Raw genomic sequence first — 24,365 nt, forward strand, 5'->3', positions numbered from 1 at the left:
ATTTAAAGAACTTAATTTCTGGACAGCATCTCCTCTTAAAGGGATACTGAACAAAAATTTTGCCGTCAATATTTTCAGCCAATTTGATAAATTGGATCGTGAAATTGATAGAGACAACCTTTATTCCAAAGAGAAACTACAGTAAAATAATGAATTTTATGCATTTTTCACAAACTGTCGCGTCTAGCAGCAGCGTCAAGAACTAGAGGGTGTGATGACGGGTAACTCATTGGAAACTGGCAAGCCAACAATGCCAGCCATCACCCGCGTCTCTCGACTCGCTCAACTTCCACTGCGGTTCCCATAAACGGTATGAACAGCAACAGCAGCGGACAATGCTTCCGGCTGAGGCTAAGTGCCAGCGCTTTTGTGGAAGGGAAAGAGTGGAGTGAAAGGACAGTTGGAGAAAAGGAAACGGGGGACAAGAACATGTGAATCCTGCATGCTCCTCGGTAAGTTCGACGTAACTGCTCGCGCTCCCGAGCAGCTGCCCCGCGCTCGAAATCCATCAAAAATACAACGAACTGATCAAAAATACGGGAAATACACTCCGTTTATCGGAACAGTGGCATCTTCCAAGTGGAATATTGAAGTTTCGTCAGCTTTTCCAATTTTTGTTCAGTATCCCTTTAATGCTCGGTTACCGTCTAACAGAGTCAAGCCACTGTCAAAAGCAAGCACACTGGTCAACATGGTGCCGTTTCTTGTTGTTCTCGCCTAGAACAGACTTTTTAAAATTAATTTTTAATTGCAATAAAGACTTGCCTTTAAGGCATAATATTCTTGCGAGTATGTTTTTTAAATGTGTGCCGTTAGGTCGGTGTTGTGTATGAAGTGAAGTAGTGCCTTGTGGAAAGTGTTGTCATGTATCCAGTGGTTGTAACTGGCTGTGTCGCTGTAGCGAAGGCCGGCTTGAAGGAGGTGACGGGAGCGTCCTGCCTGCAGCCCTTTACATGTCCATATAAGGTGGTATGCATCGCTGGAGTGGGACAATACGGACACGTATCACCAACTCCTAAATGTGACCAGTTCTATGATAATATAACGGCTGGTGTAAGGGCCACCCCTGCCCGAAGCCTCTTAAGCATAACTTCCTCCGCCCTAGTAAGGTGAGGGGGGAAAGAACAGACACACGGTGGAATGAGACCACGTGTATCCTGCCGGAGAACATTTTTGTGAGTATGGAGTAAGTTAAGGGGTTGAGGTGGAAGGGGAATGGCTGGAAGGTTCATGTCTGGAGAGCAGTGCACCTGCTGGTCAGCAGCAATGTTGTGTGGGTTCGCAGCATGGCCTTGAATCCAATGTACTTTTACGCAAGTAGCGGTATTATGGTTCAGCTTATGAATTGCCTTGTGTACTTTCTTGATCTCATTAATAGCTCGTAAAAAATCAGTGTATACGTCTATCTGCTTAATTGTAGGCAGCTTAGAGGCGGCATCTTGAATAGCGTCATGTATGGCTTGAAGTTCCATCACAAGAGGAGTGGCTTCCGTATGCACAGGGGCAGGCCGCTTGTCTGGTGTATTGAAACACATTCTGAGTCTTAACTTCTAAGGAAGGTGCCAGGTCATCCTCAAAGTGCTGTGTCTATTAAACCATACGTTTCTTATTTAAAGGTTTTATTAAATTGATTTAAGAACTCTGGCTTGACCTGACAACTGTTGTCATCGAGCAGGTGCACATCTTGCCAGTTTAGCCATGTCAACACTGCTTGCTGAACTGGGTTCATCTAGAAAAGGTGAAATCGTTGATCCCGTTTAATGAAACCTCGTCGTGCTTCTCTTGTCAGACCCTATCCTGGTGTCGATATGCCAGGACATCTTCAAAGAGCTCTGCCGCAACCCCCTCTGCTGTGGAGCGTTGCAGCAGCGGTTGCTCCCGACAATAATCTCGATCCTCCAAGCATCCCTGGACAAGATACCATCTGGTCTGCAGGCCGTAAGTCACTGGGCAAGCATTGGGAAGAGATTGTGTTGAGAGGAGTTTAGTACTTGAAGGGAAACACTACACCCAAAATCTTTTTTTCTTTAAAACCTCTTTATTGACCTAGCTACGTACTTAGCTTTGGAGCAGAAACCTGGAGACTTACAAAGAGGGTTCAGCTTAAATTGAGGACGACGCAGCGAGCAATGGAAAGAAAAATGGTAGGTGTAACCTTAAGAGACAAGAAGAGAGCAGAGTGGATTAGGGGACAAACGGGGGTTAAGGATATCATAGTTGAAATAAAGAAGAGGAAATGGACATGGGCCGGGCATGTGGCGCGTAGACAGGATAACCGCTGGTCATTAAGGGTAACTAACTGGATTCCCAGAGAAGGGAAGCGGGTTAGGGGGAGACAGAAGGTTAGGTGGGCAGATGAGATTAAGAAGTTTGCGGGTATAAATTGGCAGCAGCAAGCACAGGACCGGGTTACCTGGCGGAACATGGGAGAGGCCTTTGTCCTGCAGTGGACGTAGTCAGGCTGATGATAATGATGATGATGACGATGATTGACCCAAATGAAACTCCCTGTGTTCATGTATATTTGTGTACCGATTTCAAATATGTCAATTTTTTTCTTAGTACGATATGTAGCTTTAATACTTGAGGTGTCATTTTAGAAGCAATACTTTGCCTCAAGTGAGAGACTTTACAAAGTAAAAAGCTTATCAGAATGACCTGGAATGAGTTCAGAGTGCAAGAAAACAAAACAGTCGTTCCGAGCCCGTTTGAACAAAAGTTGTGGTATCTTGAATATTAGTGACTGGAATTCTAGCTTGGCATCGACTAATTTACAAATGTTGAACATACCATAACTTTTGTGCCAATAGGTTTAGAGCATCCATTCTTCGTTTTTTTTTTGCATCTTTTACTCATTCCAGCTAATTTTGATGTACTTAATTACTTTGTATTTCCCTCAGTTTAGGCATACTGTGGCTCCCAAAATGCACTCTAATTGTTGGATATTTTAAAAACTACATATCTTGCTACAAAAATAATTGCATGTTTGAAATCTGCATACAAATACACCTAAACTCAGCAAGTTTCACCTCGCTTGATAAAGAAGTAAAAAAAAAATAAAATCAGGGATTCATGTCCCATCTTAACACTCGATGGGAAAATTAGCACTTGTGTGACCTTCAGACCCACGTACAGTCTGAAGTGTCTTTCAGGTATAGCAAACACGAGAAAGAAAGTGGTCTCCTGAATATAGCCTGAGGAAAACGAAAACTGAATGCGCTTATTTACATGCTTATTCATTGTCATATGGTGCACTTCATTGCGAAGCTCCTTTATCCGTGATGACCTCTCGCAGCACCTCACCTTCAATGCCATCACTGACGTTTGAAATCGAGCACTTTTTGAAAGCACAGCATCACTGGTGAGGCCCGTTTCACCTGTCCAGCTGAATCCATCCACGTTATAATAGACGTCTAATGTCAATACCATTATATATACAGCTTAAATATATTAGACCCTTAGTGTGTGTGTATATATATATTTATATAGAAGCGTAATTCACACAATGAACGTTTTAGCAAATATTAGACCAGAATATATATATATATATATTCCTGATGAAGGCCAGACTCTGGCTGAAACGTCGAAATGAACCATGTTGTGACTGCTCACGGGGGATCTACTTGACTACTTCTAATGCTATGGCCACTCCACCACCATGCCTGCCTATATATATATGCACCACACACACCTTAAGTATTATATATACATAGACGTTAAAGGGTCTACTTAGGTGCTTATCAAGAGGCTGCTGCTGGCATGTTATTCCACAATGAGCACGGCATGGAAATCATGCAGCAGTCTCTTGTCAGAGATGACACCAAATCGTGTCGAGCACAAGTGTCGATGGGAGCCCCAGTGGTGCTTTGTTACTCCCAAATGAAGTTTCTCAGTGCGCGTTCAATGTTTTGAAATTCTCCATTTTTTGGCCTCTGGAAACTTCTTGGGCCACTACTCACAAAGAGGGCCTCCACCTGTTTTCCCCAACTGTAAATGTCGCACTCGTTTATGCCGGACTGCCGCTGTGTAGAATGATTGCCGATAGTTTCGGCAGCTGATATCATCCTCCTTTTGAAGAGCACAAAGTGATTAGTAAAAACTAGAAAGAGCTCATCGTCTAGAGTCCCCTGGAAATTGTCACCTGGCCGCTTGCCATTGCGTTTCGCATGAGTAGTTCACAAAAGCCACATGCTCAAAATAACCATGACTCCCAGGCTCATAATAACGGAAGAAATCATTTTAAAAAGCATATATTATCCACACAGATCAACTTTTGCTTCTACACTTAAATGCTTATTTCTTGAGATGCACTTTGAGAAACTTCTTGAGTTAAGTACATTTCAGATGGCCAGATCAGGATGAAATGTTCCCCGCATATTCCTGAACATGTAAAATGTGCAATTGTCTTTTCTAAAACATGATACTGCTTACATGATTATTGTGTATTTAAGGAAAGCAATCAGTATGAGCTGAGTGTTTCATTACAATTTTTGTTGTTCATTTAAATGTTTTATGTATACTTATTTGCATTCTACCGTTAATGTAAAGTAGTATAAGCCATTAATAGTTGATAATCATAAAGCTTTATGGCAGGAAAAGTCTGTCCAAGGAGAGCTTTGTTTTTTGCATAGTCATGATATAAAACAAAAACCATGCAACTTACTATAAAGTTAATTACATATTTGAAATCACAATAAATGCTTATGTAAACAGCAAAAGCTTTATTGCCCTCGGCTAGAATTAAAGGAGCTTTTTTTTTTTTTTGAGTGGCATTTTCCGCGTAACCAAACAGCAAAACATGCACAATGACATTAATGTTACTTCGCAACTGTGCAGCGCTAAGTAATGGATGGTATCACTTTCAAGCCTTTCGGAATTATTTGGTCCGACTTGCGTTTCATCAGCACCGTGCTTTTGCCTGTTGGTAGGTCTCCCTTGACGTTCTCCAGACGATTGTCCGTAGCAGTGCGCCACCGCTTGCGGAACCCCTCATCACGCAGGCATTTCCCACGGTGGTACAGTGCGTCATGCTCACGGACGACAATGCAACGTTGCAGGCAAGTGCACTTCAGTTTCCACACTAGAAATGTTTAAAATGTTCGTTAATTTTGTAAAGCCGAAGTTAGCAGTCTCTCTGGTATGAATGCTGTGGTGACTCTTTTCTGACGGGGTTAAAAGGAATACAATTTTGATAAAATTTAAAGAACTTGAAACTTGATTTCATGATATTCGGTCATACGGGCATAATATACAAAAATACGAAGAAAATCCGGAGATATCAAGTACAATCGAGTTTTATCTTTCGTGGAATCGACCAATTATTATTACAATGAACACTAGTAGTAAACATCAAAAAGTACTCATCATGGAAAACTTGTTCTGTTCTAGTTACGCTGTCAGCTTTAGTTCTTTCATATTGTATATTTTTGTTTTTCCTGCAGCCTTCTTGTAGTTAGACCCACATGTGGTGTTGTTGAGCAAAAAAGCCTTGGTGTTAGTTGGCCATGATGTGTGTATTCTTTACAGAATGGTGGAGAGTGCATCCGGGCGTATGTGTCAGTTGCATATGACCAGGTTGCTGCCTGGAGGGATGAACAGGGTCAAACGGGGCTTTTCTACATTGTCAAGGTAAGAACATGAATATTATGTCCTAGTTTGGCTGCTTAACACTTTATGATAAGCTTTCGAAGGTAAGATTATAGATGTTTAATGCCAAGTGCTGTTGCTTCGCAAGTGGGGACGAAAGGAGGCTGTATTTAGACATCAGAGTGGAGCTTATTATTAGGTGTTTATCAATGGAAAGTTGTTCTGTCCTGAACATAGATCATCTTTCTCAGCGATTTTTTTAATCTTGAAGTAGATGATCAATTTTTTTTTATGTAAAATTAACATTTCAAGCTGGCTTGTTATTACTGCAGTAGAAATGTATGTTGCCCTAGAATGTTCCATGTAGCCAGCACGAATGATTTGACAATCAGAGCTGTAGGTCTGTTAGAATTGATTTCACTTGTTCAGTTAATGCATGTTAATAAGGATTGAAGGCAAAGGTCGTCTTGCTGTTCGTGTGGTGGGCACTTGCAATAGGCTAGTGCTACTCGCTGCCATGGCTACTGGCAGCGTTGACTCATGCTCTCACGTTTAAATGCACATATACATCCCGTAAAATGGACAGAGGGGTAGCCACCGTGGTAGCTCTGTTGGTAGAGCATTGGATGTGTTATTCGAAGGCCGCAAGTTCGGTCCCTGCCGATGGCAAGTTACCTTTTTGTCCACTTTTCTTTCTTCACATTTGCTGCATTTGCTACTAATAAATAACGTCCCCTTTACTTTCCTTGGCAATGTTTTCTGTTTTAGCTGATTTCATACTGCTGTGCATCAGAGGGCTGGAAGTGGGTCACTTGGTCTGAAGATAAGAGCAAGGTTTACGAGGGCACACAAACTCATTTTGTGATTATGAGGTTTATTTAAGTTTGAGAGAAAACACACAAGTTGCCATACAATTATATACACCAAACATCGTTGACGTTTTAAGATTTTGATGGCATCTACTAGGTCCTACGTTTCTGCTTATGAGCTGAAATGAAGTACGTTGTCATCTGTGCGGTCGTAGACCTAACATACGAAGTTTAGGAAAATTTCGTTGTGCCAATGTCACGAAAATGCGGAAAACCCATCATGCAATCACTGACGTCGCAGGCATTGATTATGGTGCGAAATTCAAAAAGAAATTTTGACCTTGATTTTCTTCTTTAATAATGAACTTATGATGATGAAACTTACGAGGTTAGAGTTCTCAGAGTACAGTTTATCAGCCTAAGCCAAGTCATTGCTTGACTTTAGTGTCCTTATAACCATTATACATAGTAGGTTTCAGCCTTGCTGAGTAAAATCGATGAAACGATAAGACAAGCGAGACTTGGCAGTTGTGCTTCGACTAGTTTGCCGTGCTGTGTGGTTAACTTGCATGTTTCATTCGATGCTTACAGTACTGTCCTGTGGCAGTGCAGAAAGCGCTTTTGAGAGCTTATGTACGTAAAGCAAGAGATCTTGAAATAGCAGGACTTCAGATTGCTCTCTTCAATTTTTGAAAGGTTGCTCAACACCTGTTGGACCCCAAGACACCAGAGTCTGCAGCCATGTTTGTGGGCCGACTGGTGTCAGCAGTCATCTCGAAAGCGGGCCTCTCCCTGGGTGACGGCACTGAGCTGCTGCTCCGGGCTGTCCTCAGCAAGCTTCAGCAGAGCGAGACGCTATCCGTGATTCAGGTCAGCGTCACAGCACCAGTCATGTGTCAAGTGGATGCATCAGATTCACATTTGTTTGAAATGGATGCGTCATCGTCACCTACAAAATGCCATATATTGCCAATTACAACTCGACGTTTTTTTTTTTTTTTTTTTTTTTCCCCTCTAAAATGGCCTTCCAAAGTTTGGGGGTCAACCTACAATCAGAGTTGACCTATACGCGAAATCGTAAAGTCGACTTGGAGTCATAAAGTCGTTTTTTCTGAGGGGTCCAACGAACGGTCATCGTCTTCGGATTCACTGTTTTTTGACGCATCGATAACCTCAGCCACAGAGGCAACGAAGTCGTGAAAAATGTTATATCCCAGTGCACGCGCACGCTGCTTACGGAGCCGGACATTTTTACATTCTGCCACAACGATCACAAAACCTTGGTATAGCTATCGTGGCGTCAGCAGGGGTATGTCGAAGATGCAGCATTTTTTTTTCATGAGGCGTCGCCGATGGCATCACGGTTTGAACGGTAGCACCACCACATCGTCCCCTCTGTTGGACGAGATCGGCATCAACACCGCTGCTATGTCCAGAGTCTGATGATGTAGGAGATGTTTTTTAAGTGTTTTGTTCGTACTCACGACAATTCGGACATTCGCTCTGTCCCATGAAGGTCGCATTAATGGTGTTTTACTTTACTTGTAGCACGAAACAGCATAAAGTGCAGCCTTCTTGACCACTGCTTTTCCTCCCATAGAAATTTATTATTCAAGTGTATTCATGCAGTTTGTGGCACAGCCAAGCAAGGCATACCAGTTATAATAAATCATTGTCAGCCTGAATAGAGCCACTGCAGGGCAAAGGCCTCTCCCATGATCCGCCAATCAACCCGGTCTTGTGCTTTCTGTTGCCTCATTATACCTGCGAACTTTTTAATCTCATACACCCACCTAACTTTCTGTCTCTTTGTGCGTTTGCATTCTCTGGGAAACCTGTCAGCTACCTTTAATGACTTGCCGTTATCCTGCCTATGCGCTACGTGCCCAGCCAATGTCCATTTTGTCTTCTTGATTTTAACTATGATATCTTTAACTCTGGTTTGTTCCCTGACGCACTCTGCTCTCTTCTTGTTTCTTAAAGGTTACACCTATCATTTTCCTTTCCATTTATCACTGCGTCGTCCTCAATTTAGGCTGAAGCCTCTTTGTAAGCCTCCAGGTTTCTGCTCCGTAGGTAAGTACTGGCAAGATGTAGCTATTATATACCTTCCTGTTGAGGGTAGTGTCTATCTACCATTCATGATTTGAGAGTGCTTGCCGAATGTGCTCCACCCCATTTTTATTTTTCTTGTTACTTCAATCTCGTGGTTCGGCTCCGCGATTGCTACTTGTCCTAACCTGTACAATTTCCAGCATCTTTCCACCTATCACAAAGTGCTGTTTTCTGCCGAGACTGTTGCAAATTACACACAACCTGTTGCACATTGTGCATATTAAATTTCAGACTTACTTTTCTGCTTTCCGTGTCCAGTTTAGCAATCATGAGCTGTGATTCGTCCCCTGAGTTACTCATCAAGGCAATGTCATCAGCGAGTCGCAGGTTACTAACATACTCTCCATTAACTTTCATCCCTAACTTTTCCCGATCTGGGGCCCTGAAAACCTCGTGTAAACGTGCGGTGCAAATGCACCTGTTCTAAAATATCGCACACACTCGAGTCACTCGGTGCATTTATCAGTAGAGTGGACACAAAACACTGGAAAGAGAAATGTGTATGTCTGAAGTGTGTGCCTGGATTGCCTGTGAATTTGAAAGTTTCATGAAGCATGAGTGCTGTAAAACTAAACATAGTACATACCACCGGTGATCTTTCTTGCACAGAATGTCCGCTGGTCTCATGCCATGCTTATGCACCATTTGGGTCATAAATTTAAATTACTTGTTTTACTAGCCAACCCGACTACACAAATCATGGATGATTCTGTCACCCGCCGCATCGGTTTAGCGGTTATGGAGCTCTAATTCTGACCGGATGGTTGTGGGATTGAATCCCGGCCGTAGCGGCCGCATGGCAACGGAGGCCAAATGTTTTAGGCCCGTGCATCTGAATTTAAGTGAAACTGTAATAACCCTGAGGGGTCAAAATTTCCGTAGTCCTCTGCTGCAGCGTTTCTCCTGATCGCATTGGGATTTGGGACCTAAAACCCTGACAGTTGAATTGTGCGATTTCGGCCACAGTATATGCTGAAACGCAGGCTCCAATTATTATTTCGGCATGCATTATAAACGCACCCTCTTGGACAAAGCCTTACCTTATACAGTGAAATATCGGTAGAACGAACACCACATTAACGAACTTTTCAGATTAACAAACATTTAAAAAATCCCGCACCGTCTGCTAATAGTTTCAATTTAAGATTATTTCACTACTACGTACTTTAGAATACCGAACTTTTCAGAATAACGAGCGTTAATTTAGTTCCGCATTATATTAACGATACCTCAGTGCTACGAAATTATGTTCTGAAATCCATCGCGATCACCGGAGCGGTACGCAAGCAGACGACAAAGCGAAGGGACACCTTGCTTCTCAGAAAACGCGTGACAATGTGGTGGGCAAAAAAAAAAGGGACGATTTTTTTTTTCATGTTGTTGAAACGTCAACGCTGCAGGTTTACAAGTGAGCGCAGAGGCGAGGGCAACAAGGGAGGGCAAGGTCAGCGAGGCAGAGTGGGAGTTGCGGAGCAGGAAGCATGAGCGCGGATAACCTGAGACAGCGAGAGAGCAGAAAACGAAATGTGTGAAGTTCTTTTTTTAGCACTTTTTTTTTTTCTTCGAAAGAGGCGATGACAGCCATGACGCTTCGGGTTTTTCTTTGGGGGCCTTGTTTTTCAGTCGTGTTCATCTCTTTTCGGTGATTACTTATCGCGTCCGCAAAGCAAGTTGGCGTTTGGGCTGCGGTGATACTACAAATGAGTTCATCTCTGCTTGCGACGAAGAAGCGGAAGCAGTTTTCGCTAAGCGAGACAATGGTTCTTCGCCAACTGGAAAGCAAAAAGCAGGCTGTTGTGACCAAAGAATGGAATCGCACCACAGGAATGTGGATGAGCTGGAGGCCTTCGCTCTGCAAAGTTTGTGCTGCTTGTGCAAAAAAAAAAAAATAATGTTAGACTTCTTTAAAGTAGACATGCAAGTTTTAGCGTTCACTTGTGCATTTGTTTTTTCTCATGAAAAACGAGTTCAAGGACCCACTGTTGCCAAGGCAAGTCGTTTTGGTCGGTGAAAAATATGTATTTATGGTTCATTTTTGAGCTTTCACTACAACCTTTCAAAATAACGAACAACTTTCCGTGGTCCCCTGAAGTTTATTATACCGAGATTTCACTGTACAGTAAGCGTACCCTGGTCTAAATGCAATTTTCTTGCATTGCAGAGTTTGGTGCTGGTGTTTGCACATCTTGTGCACACCCAGATGTCGGCAGTCCTCGACTTTCTCTCGGGTGTACCGGGACCGACGGGCCAGTCGGCACTAGCGTTCGTCCTCGCGGAGTGGTGCTCTAGGCAGGCACTTTTTTATGGAACGTACGAGACCAAAGTCAGGTGAGCATTGGGGAGTGTCTCACAAGTAGCATTCAACTAACGTTGTGAAAAAAAAACTTCCTAGGGCATGCAAATATGGCGAAGACACTGTAAAAAATATGTATTTGTGCTTTGCTGTGAATTCATTACGCTGAATTGCCTTTGATTTCGGCTTTGTCTACTTACTGTAGAAATCAATTGATAAAATAAGTGATGCAACTGAAAAATATGTTACATATTAAAATTCACTATACTTGGAGCATATAAGCCAGCATAACATGCTTTTGATATTGAAGATGTAAGAATGGATGTGAGGGTACATTGTTCATTTAACCAGAGGTAGATCTATGCAGCGTATATTTTTCTTGGAAAGGTGCATTCATGGTATAGTACTCCTTTACTGCAGTGAAGCCATCTTTACAGAAGTGTTACATGCAAGCTATTGTACATCTATTCGTTCACTTCGAAATTTTCAATAATGTAAATTCAAATTGAGGCAAATTCAAATACTTTAATGTTTGTTCAAGTATTCCAAGTGCTGGAATATTCGCGCAACTCTATGTAAAAGACAAGCAAGTACTGCGGTCCTAAACATAATGCCTTACATAGCCTTAATTACAATTGTTTTCAACGTGCATTGCTTTATATATGCTTATATGGTAGCATCAAAAGTAGTCCTGTACAAGAGGCACTGCACTTTGCCTTTCCTTTGGAGTGTTTGCACTTCTATGAGTGTTGATGGCACATCTCTTTTTTGTAAGAGACTACTTGCACAATACATAATCTATATGTCATGGACAAAGACACCTTTGTTTGTGTTAAAAAAATAAAAATTGAAGCTAATCTTTCTTTTTCTCTCGTAATTATTCTTTCAGCATACTGGCATTATGCAAGCTTCTGGAGCATGGAATTCAGACTAACGATTCTCGTCTGGTGAGCATCAACGTCAAAGGGGACCGGGTGATCAATGCGAACGAAGGCATCCGGACAAGGTCCAAGAGTGCTGCTAGTACGTACAGCACGTCTCGTTCAATTGATTTCTTTAGGCATTTGTAATACAGTAACATCTCGGTGATAAGAATTCAAAGTAATTCGAAGGGAGCACTCAGAATATTTGTATCTTACATTGGTGTGAACCAAAAGCAAGCTAAAGCTGATTATGAAGATGGACAAGAACTTAATTCGCAACTACTTCTTGCTGAAAAAAAAGTCCAGGACGTTCTTTTTGGACCTTTCTGCCTTCACCATCTCTCAATAAAGTGCCGCAGTTTTCTTACTAATGCTGCTGGCGCAGCACATTCAGGCTTGCCATCAGAGGGAGCGAGAGCAGCCATACTCAATGGAAATTCACGCGCCGCGTGGGGAGACGCGGCTCTTGGAAACCGAAAATCTGTCCAAAAATCAAATCTTTAAAAGTGTCATTTTCGTATCAATTTGTATCACTGCGAAATTCGCATCACCCGTAATCGCATCGTCAAGATTCTATTGTACTACCTTTGTTTCTTGCTTGTGCCTTTTGTCAGCAGCATGCCGAAATTGCCGCAAGTGATTGCCTCGTCACAGAAAAGTGGCATGCAGACATGTACTACACAGAAGTAGGGAACTGGGCAACAAGCATCCTCCCTGTGGTGTTCGAGTCTGAGTGCCCAACTTCAGCTTACCATCGTTTTAAGTGTCTCATTTGTATATTCAGTCAACAGGTTGTCACACAAGTGATGCCTGAAAAAAAAAAGGGGGGGGGGGAGGGAATTAATTACAGATTCTTCGTGCACATAAAGATATCCAAATGCTAATCGGCACCATTGAAAAAAATATATATATTGTGCCGACTAAAAATTTTATTGCATGGCTTTCTACAATGTATGCTGTAACGCAAACTACAGTACGAAAGTAATAATTCATTTTAGTTTCTGTAGAGGTCGAGGCCGAAGGGATATTCCCTGTACTCCTGCTGCACAGACGATAGAGTATTGTGCATGATCATGATGTGGGGATGACATGATGCTAGCTGCCTTGTAAATTATGCTTACCACTTTGCAGCAGTTTTTCATTTCAGTCTACATGCTCCTCATTCTGTCTTCTTTCCTCTGAAACTGTTTCGTCTTTAGATCCAGACCAGTGGACAGAGATTCCAGTCTTGGTGAAGATTTACAAACTTATGATTCACGAGCTGAGCAACTGTCTCGACCATGCAACGGCTCACAAGGATGAGGATGAATCTGAGGTACTGCGTTCATTTGTTGTTATCATAGCTTTGCTGTCATAGCTTTGTATTCAATAAATGACGTGGGTCGGATAAGTCGACACAGGATGCGAGGTAATGCTCACTTTGCTTGTAGTACAGGCTCGTTATTGGTCCATATGCTTAGTTAATGCTGCTGCTTATGACAGCAGACATCGAATACTCATTTTCAAATGTAGCATCACACTTTATGCAATGTGTCCTTTAGCAACTTGCCTCTCTGTAGTGTTCACTATGAATGTTAAAAATGTAAAAGTAACTCGCATTGTTTTTGTTTCAGTACATTGATTTTCTCTTAACAATGTGTCTGCACTCAACGTTTACATTGTATTTTGGTCTGTGCAAAACTGAATGTGTTCCTTGAGGCTGCAGTAATTGTAGGATTAATCAAAATAGCCTGTAATTTTTTCTCAAGTTGACAGTTACTTTTTGATTGCAGCTTGAATAAAATGGCACTTTGCGCAAGTTGACACATATTCATCGTCTGCAAACCGCAGAATGCACGAGAATGACAGGCTAAAGGGAAGAAGCAGCGCTGATTCTCTTCGTTTCTTCTCTTTTGTCCATCGTTCCTGTGCGCAGCACCTTTTGCGTGATGCAATTTGAAGCCACAAATGACAGCACAAAAACATTTTACATGTAGTATATTTAATTGTATATAGATCTTTCTTTACTTTTTTTTAGGATGAAGAATGGGAGGAAGAAGGCGATATGGAAGGAGATGCCCAGGAGAACATCATGCGGAACTTTGCCCCTGCCTCAGACTATGCAGGTAAGTTCAGTTATCTCATGATAACATTACACGAAAGGGCCTTGGCCCAGCATTTAAGACCTGTAGTTTGTTTAGGATTAGAAGTTTTCCGAGAAGCACGTCTTCGCATCAGTGGCTCTCTCATTCACTTCAACAGTCTGTTGTAATACAGTCAAACTTGTTTGTGATGAACTCAATGGGGCCAGAAAAAGTGATCAATCGCCACCAATTAGCTGGAGGGCGCAAGGTCTCCCCTGCGTGTTCTCTGGACCAAAATAAAGTTTTAATCATCATTATCATTATTATATATCAGTAGTTCCAAGATATTGCCTCAACCTAGATGTGCCCTTAGCGACCAAGCAGTGTTATTTCGTTAAATTTTTTCTGTGCATTTGTATTAAGAAGGGTTAATAAACCCTCCAGAGAAACTGTATTTAACCTTCTCACTTTGTGAAGTGACGCCTTCACTCTGAAGTGTGGTGCCTACCTCCCACATGCAAACGTCAATTAACTCATGGCCCTCAGTCCCCAGCAGCTGTGAAGCAACTGCGAAGCAACTGACCACGACGGCGGTCAGATCTGCAACGGAGCAGAGGGTGCTAAGAATCTCTGGATCCGGACAGGCCGCCATTGGAACCTGAACTTGACAACGTTTAAGGCTAGAACCTTATCTAGTGAGGCAAGTCTAGCTGTACTATTCGAAGAGCTAGAGGGCATTCAATGGGATATAATAGGGCTCAGTGAGGTTAGGAGGACAGATGAGGCCTATACGGTGCTACAAAATGGGCACGTCCTTTGCTATCGGGGCTTGGCTGACAGAAGAGAAGTAGGAGTGGGGTTCCTAATTCACAGAAACAAAGCTGGCAACATAGAGAAATACTATAGCATTAACAAAAGGGTGGTAGGTACTGTAATTAAACTCAATAAGTGATACAAGATGAAAATGATACAGGCTTGCGCACCTACATCGTTCCATGATGACGCTACAGTTGAAAGCTTCTATGAAGACGTGGAATCGGCAATAAGTAAGGTAAAAACACAGTATACTATAGTGATGGGAGGCTTTAATGAAAAGGTAGGTAAAAATCGGGCTGGAAACCACGCTGTAGGAGGTTATGGCATCGGTATTAGAAATGCCAGAGGAGAGCTAGTAGTAGAATTTGCAGAATGCAATAATTTACGGATATTGAATACCTTCTACCGAAAATGAGGAAACCGTAAGTAAACATGGAGGAGCCATAATGGCAAAAATAAGAATGAAATAGACTTAATAATGAGTGCACACCCAGGCATCATGCAGGATGTGGAAGTGGTTGGCAAGGTACGATGCAGTGACCATAGAAAGGTACGGTCTCGAATTCGCCTAGACTTGAAGAAGGAATGACAGAAACTGATACCGAAGAAGCCAATCAATGAGCTAGCACTGAAAGAGAAAGTAAAGGAATTCAGAGTCTCGCTTCAGAACAGGAACTCAGCTCTAATTGAGGAAACCAACCTTAGCGTAGATACAATGAATGGTAATCTGACGAGTATCATTATGGAGTGTGCAGTGGAAGTTGGAGGCAGGGTAGTTATACAGGACACTGGCAAGCTTTCCCAGGAAACGAAGAACCTAATTAAGAAGCGTCAAATCATGAAAGTCTCAAGTACAACAGACAAAATCGAACTGGCAGAGCTTTCGAAGTTGATTAATAGGCGTGAGGTATCTGATGTAAGAATGTATAACATGGAGAGAATTGAACATGCTCTGAAAAACGGAGGAAGCGTCAAAGCAGTGAAGAGGAAACTTGGGGGATAGGCAAAAGTCGGATGTATGCACTAAGGGACAAAGAAGGCAAAATAACTACCAATATGGATAGGATAGTTAAAATAGCGGAGGTTTTACAGAGATCTGTACAGTAGCCGAGACAACCACGACCTTAATACTATAAGAACTAGCAGTAACCCAGATAACACCCCACCAGTAATGATAGAAGTCAGAAAAGCTTTGGAGAGCATGCAAAGAGGCAAAGCTGCTGGTGAGGATCAGGTAACATCAGATCTGCTGAAAGATGGAGGACAGATTGTGTTAGAAAAACTAGCCACCCTGTTTACGAGGTGTCTCCTGACGGGAAGAGTACCAGAGTCTTGGAAGATGATTGATATGTGGGGTTTAACGTCCCAAAACCACTACATGATTATGAGAGACGCCGTAGTGGAGGGCTCCGGAAATTTCCACCACCTGGGGTTCTTTAACGTGCACCCAAATCTGAGCACACAGGCCTAAACATTTCCGCCTCCATCGGAAATGCAGCCGCCGCAGCCGGGATTCGAACCCGCGCCCTGCGGGTCAACAGCCAAGTACCTTAGCCACTAGACCACCGCGGCGGGGCAGAGTCTTGGAAAAATCATCATCCTAATACGTAAGAAAGGAGATGACAAGGACTTGAAGAATTACAGGCCAATCAGCTTGCTCTCCATAGTATACAAGCTATTTACAAATGTAATTGCTAACAGAGTTGAGAAAACATTAGAATTCAATCAACCAAAGGAACAAGCAGGATTTCGAACAGGCTACTCAAGAATCGACCACATTTATACTATCAATCAGGTAATAGAGAAATGCTCAGAATATAACCAACCACTATACATAGTCTTTATAGATTACGAGAAGGCATTTGATTCAGTAGAAATATCAGCAGTCATGCAGATACTGCGGCATCAGGGCGTCAATGAAGCATATATAAACATCCTGGAAGAAATTTACAGGTGATCAACTGTTACCATAGTACTTCATAAAGAAAGCAACAGAATACCAATCAAGAAGGTTGTAGGGCAGGGAGGTACAATCTCCCCAATGCTATTTACCGTGTGCTTAAAGGGGATTTGTAGAAGCCTAGAATGAGAACAGTTAAGGATGAGAGTGAATGGAGAGTACCTTAGTAACCTGCGCTTTGCCATGACATAGCATTGCTGAGTAACTCAGGGGACGAATTGCAACTCGTGATTACGAATTAGACAAGGAGAGCAGAAAGGTGGGTCTTAAAATGAATATGCAGAAAACGAAAGTAATGTACAACAACCTCGGAAAAGAGCAGCACTTCGAGATAGGTAATAGTGCACTTCAATTTGTAAAAGACTATGCCTACCTAGGGCAGGTAATAACCGCAGAGCCGAACCACGAGATTGAAGTAACTAGAAGAATAAGAATGGGGTGGAGCACATCTGGCAAGCACTCTCTAATCATGACGGGTAGATTGCCACTATCCCTCAAGAGGAAGGTATATAACAGCTGTATCTTGCCGGTACTTAGCTACGGAGCAGAAACATGGGAGACTTACAGAGAGGGTTCAGCTTAAATTGAGGATGGTGCAGTGAGCAATGGAAGGAAAAATGGTAGGTGTAACCTTAAGAGACAAGAATAGAGCAGAGTGGATTAGGGAACAAATGGGTGTTAAGGATATAATGGTTGAAATCAAGAAGAGGAAATGGAGATGGGCCGGGCATGTAGCGTGTAGACAGATTAAGGGTAACTGGATTCCCAGAGAAGGCAAGAGGGTTAGGGGGAGACAGAAGGTTAGGGGGGCAGATGAGATTAAGAAGTTTGCGGGTATAAATTGGCAGCAGCAAGCACAGGATCGAGTTAACTGGCGGAACATGGGAGAGGCCTTTGTCCTGCAGTGGACGTAGTCCGGCTGATGATGATGATGATGATGATCGCCTACTAGGCTTGCGCCATACTGCTGGGCCGCTTGCTGCATGCGTGTGTGTGTTATATGTGCCAACCTCACTGCAGGCACTGTATCATGATGTAGGTGAAATCTTAAGGCTCGTGTACTTGGATTCAGGTGCCCATTAAGAAACCTTAATAGAAGGTGATAAAAATTTTTCAAGCCCCCCCCCCCCCCCCCCGCCCATCATAACGTCCCTCAAAATCATGTCGTGGTTTTAGGACTGAAACTTACCGTAATTACTCGAATCTAACGCGCACCTTTTTTCCGGTTAAGCGAGTTCATAAATCGCATGCGCGTTAGAATCGAGTACGAACAAAAAAATTACGGTCAATCTATTGCCATCGGCAAAACCAAAATGGCCGCCCCCTACGTGCGTCGGCATGGCGCTTCAGCCATTTCTGCCTATGTGTTTCCCATGTGCGGCACTTCGTACGTGTGCTGAGGAGTTCGTCATCTAGTAGTGCATTAGCATCAACGGCGTGGAAGGGCCGACTTTTAAAAGCGGCATTGTGGTGCACTCGAGTTTTAAAGAAAAGTCATCGCGTGTGCAGAAACGAACGGAAATCGGGCCGCATCACGGTCGTTCGGAGTTCCCGAAATGTGCGTGCGAGACCGGCGGAAACAAAAGCAGAAGATTGTCGACAGCAAAGCTTCACGCAAAGGCTTCAGTGAACCACAGCAGGGTCGGTTTCCGCAAATTAAAGAGCTGCTCGGCGAGTATGTGCTTGAGCAGCGAGCGGCACAGCGGCCCGTGACGACAGAACTGCTCCAAGTGCGGGCTATGCAATTAGTCTTAGAAAAAGGTCTAATGCGGAGCCAGTTTAAAGTGAGCAGGTGCTGGCTAACTAACTTTATGAAGAGGAAAGGCTTTTCCCTCCGAAGGGGAACATGCATATGCGAAAAGTTTTGTGAAATACGATGAAAAGCTTCACCGTTTTCAGAGGTTCGTCCTAAACTTGCGGCGCAACAACGGCTACTTGCTTGGGCAAATCGGGAATGCCGATCAGACGCCTCTTTACTTCGACATGCCTGGCACCACAACCGTCGAAAAGAAAGGGGCGAAGCAAGTTCGCGTGCTGACATCGATCCACGGTAAAACTACAGTGACGGCAATTCTCTGTTATACGTCAGATGGGCACAAGCTTCGCCCGTACCTCATATTTAAATGGAAGACGCTCCCGAAAGGAGTCGTTTTTTCGAGTGGTGTGATCGTGCGGGCCAGCGAGGCAAATGGGTGCGCGTTGCAATCGATGTCTTACTTTTTTTTTTTTTTTTTCGCGGTGAAAATCGGGTGCGCGTTACAATCGAGGGCGCGGTAGAATCGAGTAAATACGGTAAATAATCATTGTTGTTATATAAGAGAAATTTCATTGCCCTCAACCTGGAAATGTCACTCCACTAAGTTTCGACTTGCACGTCTTGATGCAGTGTTCGACCCAGACGATGACGATGACAGCGACGACCCCGACGCCATGGCCGACCCCATTTCGCGCGTGGACGTGCAGTCGTGCCTTGTCCAGTTCCTCACCGGGCTCTCCCGGCAGCCATTCTACGGCAAGTTTTCTGAGCACCACACCCCTCAGGAGCTGCAGGTTCTTCAGAGCGCGGGTGTACTGGCGTGACAAGTGGAACCGCCGTCATCGCCTCCGTCTCTGCGTCATCCCTGACTCTCTCCAGTTCCTCGTACCCTCTTGTTTTGGAAGTGGGAAGTGGCACAAGTTCTGCATCGTGCCCCTCTCTTCATATGCCTTCAGTAGTGTGTACATATGAGCCAGTCGAGGTGTACAGTAGCTTGACGACCGCCTGGTTTGTGGTTGTAACGCTTATGTTGGTTGCAGCTATTCCATTTGGTGGCGATTATTTGCGGTGTGTGCTGCCGAGTGAATCAAAAGTATCGACAGCGTGAGCTGGGCCGAGTGCGATGTCACCTGTGCACCGACGTGCGACTCACGATGACTCCGCAAGCGTGTTGTGTCACTCCGCCTGTCCAAAGATTGCGTGTGATTGATGTGAAACCATTTGTAGGCGTTTGCTCAATCAGATGTGAATGCTTACAGAGACACAGAGAAGCCGTCACTTAGCCTTTGCTGCTTGGATCAGGTTTCGTAATTCAAGTCCGCTATACTGAAGCATGTTGATTTTCTTGATGTCTGTGCAGCTCACTTTAAAGCTCTCTGTAGAGTGCGAGCAAGCATATTTGCATAATTCGGTAACCACTAATAATAATACTAATAATCTTATTTCCACCAATACAGTGGTAAGGTGTTTCTATTTGTGCTATTGGTTATTTTAATTCTTTACAGCAAGCATAATTGAGCAAGCTTTTATGATGAATGGCGTTCACTAATCAACCTGCTGGAATTGAAATAGATGCTGCGCTTCCTACATTTGTGAGAGAATGTGTATACAGTTAAAGCTGCTTATAACAAACCTTCATAAAACGAATTCCTGGATATAACGAAGTTTTTCTATTCCCCGCTATCGCTCCATAGGAGCACAAGTATTTGCGACCGCTATGTAACAAAGTAACTGCGGGAGGCAATTTTGATAAAACGAATTTTCCCCACGGACAATCTTGGAATTTCGCCCCGCATTTCGGCATTTTGGTAGGATCATTCATCTTCCCCCGCTGCCCCGCCGAAGCGGTAGCGGCGGGCCTGCACCTCACGAGCCGGCGTTGGCCCCTCTCTCGCCGCCGCGATCGCATGCGCGGTTGTGCCCCCCCCCCCCCCCCCTTTTTTTGCAAACCAAAATAAGAAAAAAACTACTTTTGCGCGTTGGCAGTGCCACGCTTCTGGTTAGCGTCACATATCTGAAGCCGCGCTGCATATGGAGGGCGCTTTACCGAACAGTTTCCGCGCTAACCGTGTCTGTGTCCGTGTCGTTCGCCCTCCGTTTTCAGTGCGGTGCGCACGTGCAATTTTGTATATGAGCAGTTTCGGCTGGGTTTTTCCCGCCGTCGCCGCCTTCGTTCATATATGGAAACTCAAGAAGAAGAAAAAAAAAGCGGCCCGTGCTCAGCTCGTCACGATGTGCTGATGGCGCTTATCTCCCATGCATACTTCGCCCCGCGAAAGCGGAGGGGGGAAGAGAGGGGTTAGATGCTTGCGCGCTTATCCTCCGGTGGGGGGAATCGTGTGCCTTCGACTTTGACCATAACGATTGCGCTTGCTCTTTTCACACAGCCCCTTCGCGTTGAAACCGCACTGATACTCGCCGAAATAGCAAGCGCGCCAGTGATCGCGACGGCCCTTAATATCCAAGTTTATTATTGCTACTTGAGCGATTCCCCCCTCCCTCCCCACTTTGTTTCATGCTCGTTTAAGACAGGTGGTTTACTTTCTGCTTGAGCATTCGATGGCAGTTCTAACACGCGGGAGATGTTATGCACTTTCCAGGCGCCAGGGATAAGCCGACTCGACTCGTGTGATCTCTGCTTCAGCAGCGCTCGCGCGCTTGTACCCACTTGTGAAAGTTGCAATGCGCGTGGGCATGTTGTCAATTTGGACTTGTTGCGGCACATGGCGGTGACAGCAAGAACCCGCCGAGAGGGTATATATAATTTCTATCGCAAAAATAACTCAGTTTTTTACTGTAAAATGAAGTGTTTGGGGTTAGCTCTGCCTTCAGTCCCCCTTTTGTTTAATTTGCGGGTTTATTTTCCGAATTTTTGTACCGAACCTGGATATAAGGGAAACCTTTCTTTTTATAACGAATTTTCTGGGAATTTATCAATTTCGTTATATCCACGTTTAACTGTATAATGCTCTTTTTGTTGTAGAGCAGTCGATTATAAGGCGTAGATCAGAGTGCGCTTTGGTATCTTTTGCTTTTCTGACACCCCTTTGTTGTAAAGTGTAGATTGCCCCCTTTGTTGGAAGGTGTAGATTGCAATACAACTGTCTTGCCCTTGGGGCGGACCTGCATTTCTTTTCCTTTGAATTGTTATGCTTGAAGAAATTGATGCGTCTAAAACAGCTCCTTGCATGTTTTATTAAAATTCTGTAGCTCCTTTTCCAGAGTCATGCAGCAGTGGTCTGCAACATCTTTCTTTTGTAATATTGTGAGAAGCTTTGTAGTAATCTGTATTATGTATAGGTGAATGTTATTCTCAGTTTTTTATTTTACTTAAGGGGAAACACTGCTCTTAAAGAAGTTTTTTATTTCTTGATTGATTTTGATGAACGTTGTGAGTTGACATATATTTGTGTGCTGATTTCAAATATGCAGTTTTTTTCTGTATAATCAGTAGTTTTTAGATACAGAATATTTCATGTGTCTTTTGGGGAGAAAGATTTTTTTCTAAACTGAAAGAGCTACAAGGGAAATCATATTATCATAATAACCAGTGGTCAGAACTGATTGCAGTGCAACAAAAATGGATCTTCTAAACACATGAGACAAAACATTATTGTACAATGAACATTTGTGAGTGAGTTAATTTCAAGCTAGAATTTCACTGCAAATGTTCAACATACCGCAACTTTTTGTCTGGTGGGTTTGGAGGATACATTTTTGTTCAACTGCAATCAGCTCCGATTCCAGAGTATTGTGGTAGGATGGTTTATTGTGCAAGTCTTTTAGTTTGTTCAGAAATATGCATACTCATCAAATTTCATTAAAATTTATCAATAAATATGAAAAAAAAAAATTTATGCACCATGTCCCTCATTAATGAAAAAAAAAAGGATTCTTAGCCCAAGAGGGTCAAAGAATTTCTGAGCCGCAAGGAGGCAACTTTCTAGGTTGCAAGAATACCATATCTCGTTCTGCGTCAGGCTGTCAACCTCAAACTTTGGGTATCTTTTGACATGGTTCTTTGACTGCATAGAGCAAAATGTAAAGATTTGGTCACACGGCATGCAGGAAAAGACCGCTTCTTGGTTTGGTCGCACAGTCTCCAAAAAAAAAAAAAAAAAAGAATAACATCTTATTTGCTCTTAATAATTATTAGGGATCCCACAGTAATCTGCTCAGCAACTGATGTCCCTGCACTTCCTCTTTTTTTTCTAAAGCTGCAGTTTTTGGTCGTATTATGCTGATATAGTCTCAGTGCATCCAGCCGAGTCTTAACGTCTAAAAGTTGCACAGTCTCTGTAATAAAGCACTTGTACATAATATCTCACCATTCAGGGGTTGTAAATGAAGAAGAAATGGAAAAGATAGCCCGGTAAAGGCTTAAGAAACTTAATTTTTTTCTTATGTGTGGTTGAATCTCTTTTGAAGGCCATTGAAATGAATTGTAAGAAAAGGGGTCTTACTGACAGTGCAGTAACAAAGGCAGGGATATGTTTAGGATCATGAAAGAAAGTACATTGCTGTTTTGTGTAAGCAAGCTGTTTTGCAAATTTAAGCTGTTTTGCAAATGTTTTTGCAATGGAAACAAGGAATTGTGTTGCTGGCTTAATCTTGTTGTCTGTTACTTTATGTTCGCATGTGACTCTATTCTCACACGCACGAAGAACCTATTGTTCACATTTTTGTTTTAATTTTGTCTTTTGCTTACATTTAGCAGCTAGGGCTCTTGCACCATTTGAGAAATGTGTTGTTGTACATTCCGAGCCAAGTCTGAAATTTTGCTACTGGCAGATATAGTTTGCATCTGCGTGTGACTTTTTTTTTCTTTGACATGCTTGCCCAGTGAAACGTTACGTAGGTCATTCCAATAAGTCCTTGTTACCTTTGTAATGTTTTTCCAAAGTATATGGATTTTATGTAAATTCTTTGAAATATCCACAACAATCTTAATGACAACATATGGGAATGTTAGAAAGCATGCTGAATGTCTCAATAGGGACGGCTGCTTGAGCATTTCGAGTTAGTTTAAACGGAGACCGTTTATAGGGTAGGGGGTCTTGGGTCAGTATGAACTGAGGTGCTTTGTTTGCCCAACTGGTATGACAGCGTGTAAATAGCTGCATTTTTTATACTGGCTATGACATAAATGTATTCCATAGTTTCTGTGTGATGTGAAGAAAGACGAGTGTCTGGGCGCAAGACGTGCATTAGCGGTGTTGTCCCGCCGTATAGTCGCCTGACCACCAACCTCTGGAAGGCAGTTTGCAAGTGTAGTTATGTGTACATAATAGCAGCAGCTTCAAGCTTTTTTGGTATAATCGTGTGGGGGTGTCCTGCGTGACACAGAACGTTTTGTGTGCCAAAACAACACTGGCTTGTACATGTCTCGTACAACCACATGCATTACATATCTCTGAAGTTTGCCACTGCTCCTCGACACTGGACTTTTTACCTTTTGTTTTTCCCCACCTGCATCACTGAACAAGATTATATAGATTTTCTGAAAGTCTTTGTCTTTTATTCTTCTGCTGTCATTACTTTATGATTCATTTCAGACAGTGTACTTGCACCTGCTCATTTGCCAGAGTGTTTGAAAAGGATATCTAAGTTCTGCACACAGGTAATAGTAATAAATGTTGGGGTTTTACGTTTTTGAAGTAAAATGAGAATATCGGATGCTGTAGCGAAGGGTGTCAGAAATTTCGATCAGCTAGAGTTCTTTAGCGTGCACCAAAAAATCTAAGCACGTTGGCCTTCAGCATGTTGCCTTCACAAAATATGTCTGCTAAAACTTTCACTCGATTCTACATTCTGTGTGTCAGCAGCTGAGCACGAGAAAAAACCTGGGCTGGCTAGCGTATGAATTGACACACTGGGAAGCAGCTGTATTCAAAATTCACAGGTGCTTGCTCCTGCTGCACAAGGTTTGGAAGATTTTGTCATGTGCACTGCACGACTGCGTGGAGAAACTCATTTCTTTATAGAATTTGTTAGCATTGGGTATTCTGGTCAGAGCTTCCGTATCCCAATATGCTCTGCTGCGC

The 24,365-nt window shown here is 43.1% G+C and overlaps 1 protein-coding gene across 2 annotated transcripts in view; it reads left to right on the plus strand.

The window, feature by feature from the left end:
* Window positions 1–23,827, plus strand: part of LOC119174577 (Importin 9) — a 73,155-nt gene extending 49,328 nt beyond the window's left edge. For both annotated transcript variants that reach the window (XM_037425553.2, XM_037425552.2), the window contains exons 17-25: window positions 1,790–1,938; window positions 4,929–5,057; window positions 5,527–5,628; window positions 7,092–7,265; window positions 10,672–10,838; window positions 11,693–11,826; window positions 12,926–13,041; window positions 13,744–13,831; window positions 18,952–23,827. In XM_037425553.2, coding sequence (XP_037281450.2) covers window positions 1,790–1,938; window positions 4,929–5,057; window positions 5,527–5,628; window positions 7,092–7,265; window positions 10,672–10,838; window positions 11,693–11,826; window positions 12,926–13,041; window positions 13,744–13,831; window positions 18,952–19,145 — 1,253 coding nt within the window. In that variant the 3' untranslated portion in view covers window positions 19,146–23,827. The remainder of the gene's footprint in view (window positions 1–1,789; window positions 1,939–4,928; window positions 5,058–5,526; window positions 5,629–7,091; window positions 7,266–10,671; window positions 10,839–11,692; window positions 11,827–12,925; window positions 13,042–13,743; window positions 13,832–18,951) is intronic.
* Window positions 23,828–24,365: the final 538 nt, after the last annotated feature.

The sequence above is a fragment of the Rhipicephalus microplus genome, chromosome 5 (assembly GCF_043290135.1).
Source record: "Rhipicephalus microplus isolate Deutch F79 chromosome 5, USDA_Rmic, whole genome shotgun sequence".
Taxonomy (NCBI): domain Eukaryota; kingdom Metazoa; phylum Arthropoda; class Arachnida; order Ixodida; family Ixodidae; genus Rhipicephalus; species Rhipicephalus microplus.